The sequence below is a fragment of the Crocuta crocuta genome, unplaced genomic scaffold (genome assembly GCF_008692635.1).
Source record: "Crocuta crocuta isolate KB4526 unplaced genomic scaffold, BGI_CrCroc_1.0 scaffold142, whole genome shotgun sequence".
Lineage (NCBI taxonomy): Eukaryota > Metazoa > Chordata > Mammalia > Carnivora > Hyaenidae > Crocuta > Crocuta crocuta.
Window position 1 is genome coordinate 1,349,999 of NW_027528892.1, and position 3,366 is coordinate 1,353,364.

The 3,366-nt window shown below is 65.5% G+C and overlaps 1 protein-coding gene across 1 annotated transcript in view; it reads right to left on the reverse strand.

Annotated features, from left to right (window-relative positions):
- IL11 (interleukin 11) overlaps positions 1-726 on the reverse strand; it is a 2,779-nt gene extending 2,053 nt beyond the window's left edge. The window contains exon 1 of the mRNA XM_077756932.1: positions 720-726. Within this exon, the coding sequence (XP_077613058.1) occupies positions 720-726 (7 nt within the window). The remainder of the gene's footprint in view (positions 1-719) is intronic.
- Positions 727-3,366: the final 2,640 nt, after the last annotated feature.

Below are 3,366 nucleotides of genomic sequence, written 5' to 3' on the forward strand. Positions count from 1 at the left end.
GCCGGACTGAGGGCAGGGGAAGGAGACCGGGACAGAAACCCGGAGGCCCAGACCCCTCCCCGGGGGACAGCCCCACCCCCAGGTGGGCCGCGGGGCAGCGGACGCCCCCAGAGCACACCTGGGCCGAGGGACGCGGAGACGCGGGCGCAGCGGGGACGCGGGGGGCGGAGAGGGACCCGGCGGCGGCGCGCGGCTCGGGGGCNNNNGCATCACACCCCCAGCCCGCCCCCCGGGCCCTCCCGGGCCGCTGTCTGTCCGTCGGTCCGCATCTGTCTGGCTCTCTCGTCTCTGTCTGCACCACTGTCTGTCTTCCTCTCCTTTCCCGGCCTGGGGTCGCTGTTGGGGACGTGCGCTCACCTCCTAGGGCTCCCTGCCTCAGTTTCCCTCCCGGGGCCTTTCTGTCGGGATGCCTGGGTGTCTGCTGGCTCCCTGGGGGTCCCGGGCCCCCGGAGGTCAGCCCCCGCCACTGGTCCGTCTCTGTCTGGGGGTCTCCATCTCTCGAGCTGCCCTGTGCGTGTCTCCGCCCGTCTCTGCTCCCGGCCTCCTGCTTTCTCCGAATCTCCTTTCCTCTCCTCCGTCTCTGCCTCCCCACGGCTCGCTCGCTCTCCTCTGTCTCCCTGTCCGATTCCGCTGTGTCTGTCTGCTCCCCACCCTCCTCGCCGCGGTCCCTCCCTCCTCCCTTCCTGTCCCCCCCACCCTATGAACTTGAACCAACTTACTGTTCATGTCCCCACAGGGCAGGGGTTCCCCAGGGCAGGGGGCAGGGAGCTGGGGGCCTTTAACCCTTCCCTGTCCGCCGCCGGGGGGGAGCCCTGGGGGTCAGCTGGGCCTCGGCCTGGGGAGGGGAGGCATGTGCGTGTGAGCAGCGAGGGCCGTGGCAGTGAGGAAGNAGGGGCAGACACACACGGCGCAAGAGCTGGGGCCCCGGCTGCGGGCTGCGGGCGGGGGTCCACTGGACCCGGACGGGCACGGAGGGACAGGGAGAGCTGGGGACAGGGCCGCGGGACGCAGGCCTGCGGAGATGGACGTGCAGGGCAGAGCGACCTTGAGGGACAGAGAGAAAGAGAAAAGGATGGAGCGCCTAGACCCCAGCAAGGAGACAGAGGCACTTGGAGAGATGGGGGACACTGGGGCAGAGATGGGGCGTCCGGAAGGCGAGATAGAGAGACAGCGATACACAGAGACACACACTGCAGTCGCAGAGAGGCCCAGAGTGCCCCCAGGAGGAGGAGGGACAGAGAGACAGACTTGCAGTCACAGAGGGGAGGCCGGCTGCGGAAGGGAGGCAGAGGAAACGGAGAGACGGAGCAGGGCAGGTGACGAGGCTGTAAAGACCCCAGGAGGCAGAGGCAGGGACACAGACACGCTCCGAGTGTCAGAGGTGCTGAGCACTGAGCACCGAGAGGGGCAGAGTCTTTCCCCAGGAGACAGAGAGGTGCAGGTGCAGAGAGGAGCAGAGATGGAAAGGAGGTGCTGTACCCCTCTGTGCCTCAGTTTCCTCACCTGTGAAATGGGGGTAACTGAGCACCCATCCCACCCCCCAAACGCCAGGGTGAGAGCGAGTTCACTTGTGCAAAGCACACAGTCAGCTCTCGGTAAATATGAAGTATTGCGATTCTTTCTTGATGTTTATTAACACATGCGTGGAGACCCAAAGAAAGATGGGCTGGAGAGGGTGCGTGAGTGGACAAGACAGTGAGGGTGACGGAAACGCGGAGAGGGTGGCTCAGCCAGCGAGTGGAGCTGGGGACAGGGCACGGGGGACACGGCAGGGAGACGGCAGTGCACAGAGGCGTCGCAGCCGGAGCGGGAGACACACACAGCCTGGGGGGCAGCAGCATGGACGCAGGCATCCGGAGGGCGCCAGGCGCGTGGGGCAGAGCCCATGAGGGACCAGGTCCGGAGCCCCGTTCCCAGGAGCCTTCACCCCCTCCCAGGACAGAAGCTATAGTGAAAGACGAAGTGACGAGAATTTCCGAAGGTCCCCCAGCAGACCCCCTCTAGGCCCTGCGCTGAGCTGGCAGCGGGGCTGTGGGGACGAGTGGAGGCCAGACCTCTCCACCTCCCATCCCCCACCACGGGAGGGGGGGGACGACGGCTCTGGTCCCCAGGGAGGTGAGGTCACAGCCCCCCCATGGTGGGACATGACCTCATTGCCTCAGGTAAGAGCTCTCTCTCTCGGTCTGTCATGGCCACCCCTTCCAGGGCCCCCCAGGGGCCCTCCCCAGCCCCCGCTCCCGCAGGGACCCAGGCCTCTGACCACTGGGTCTCCGCCCCTCAGGGGGCCTGTTTCCGGCTGACTCAGCGTGGGGGGCCCGAGGCTGCGTCAGTGAGGGGAGAACTGACGTAGCCCCCCCCCCCAGACCGGCGGGGCCAGCCAAGGTGACTCAGGCCACCAGCCTGGGGGATGGACTGGCCTGAGGGGATAGGGACTGGGCCCAGGGCCAGTCTGGGAGCAAGAAAAAGGGATCTTTAATGGTAACCCTTCACCTACAGGGAACCAGCCCCTCTTCTTCCACCCAGGAGTCCGGACCCCCAGCCCTCCTCCCTCAGACCCAGGAGTCCAGACTCCCAGCCCCTCCTCCCTCAGACCCAGGAGTCCTGACCCCCAGCCCCTCCTCCCTCAGACCCCATGCCAGGTGTCCAGGTCCCAAACCCTGGTTTCCAGGTGGAGAAAAAGATGTTCCCTTTTGCAATTTGGGGACAACTCTATGGAAAAGGTCAGGAGTCTGGGGCTGGGTCAGTGGTGCGTGCATGGCTGGTGCCAGCCCCCGCCCCCCCAGGGCTCTGGGGTCATGTTTCCCCATCCTTCATCCTTCCTGGCTGCAGGAGGCTGAGGGAGATGGAGTGGGTGCAGGAAGGCAGGGGAGGAGATTGCTCAGGACTCCTGGGTCTTCCCCAGACAGCAAGAAGGGGTGGGGTCCAGACACTGAGAGGCAGGACAGGGGAGTCACAAACAGGTGGCGAGATGACACGGACAAACAGAAGCAGAGACTGGAGCACAAACACCCAGAATGACAAACAGACAATGGTGTAAAACAATGGGATCTATGGAAACACAAAGAAATGGGTCCAGAGATGGGATGAGATTCAATGGGGGGGGGGGTCACAACCAGGGGGTAAGGTGCCCCAGGGATACCAGTGGGGAGCCAGGGGGTCCTTGTGTGTGCCGACCCCTGGGTGAGGTGGGGCTGACTGGTGTGAGGTCAGCAGATCCCAGGCTGTGTGTGTGTCCGTCTGTCTGTCCCTGGGGGGTCCTGTCTGGCCTCTGGGGGGTGACGGGGCAGGCGGGCCGCAGAAGCAGCCCAAACCTGTCATTAGCGGTGAGGGCCGTGACGGCGGGGCCCCCCCCCAGTCCCAAGCCGC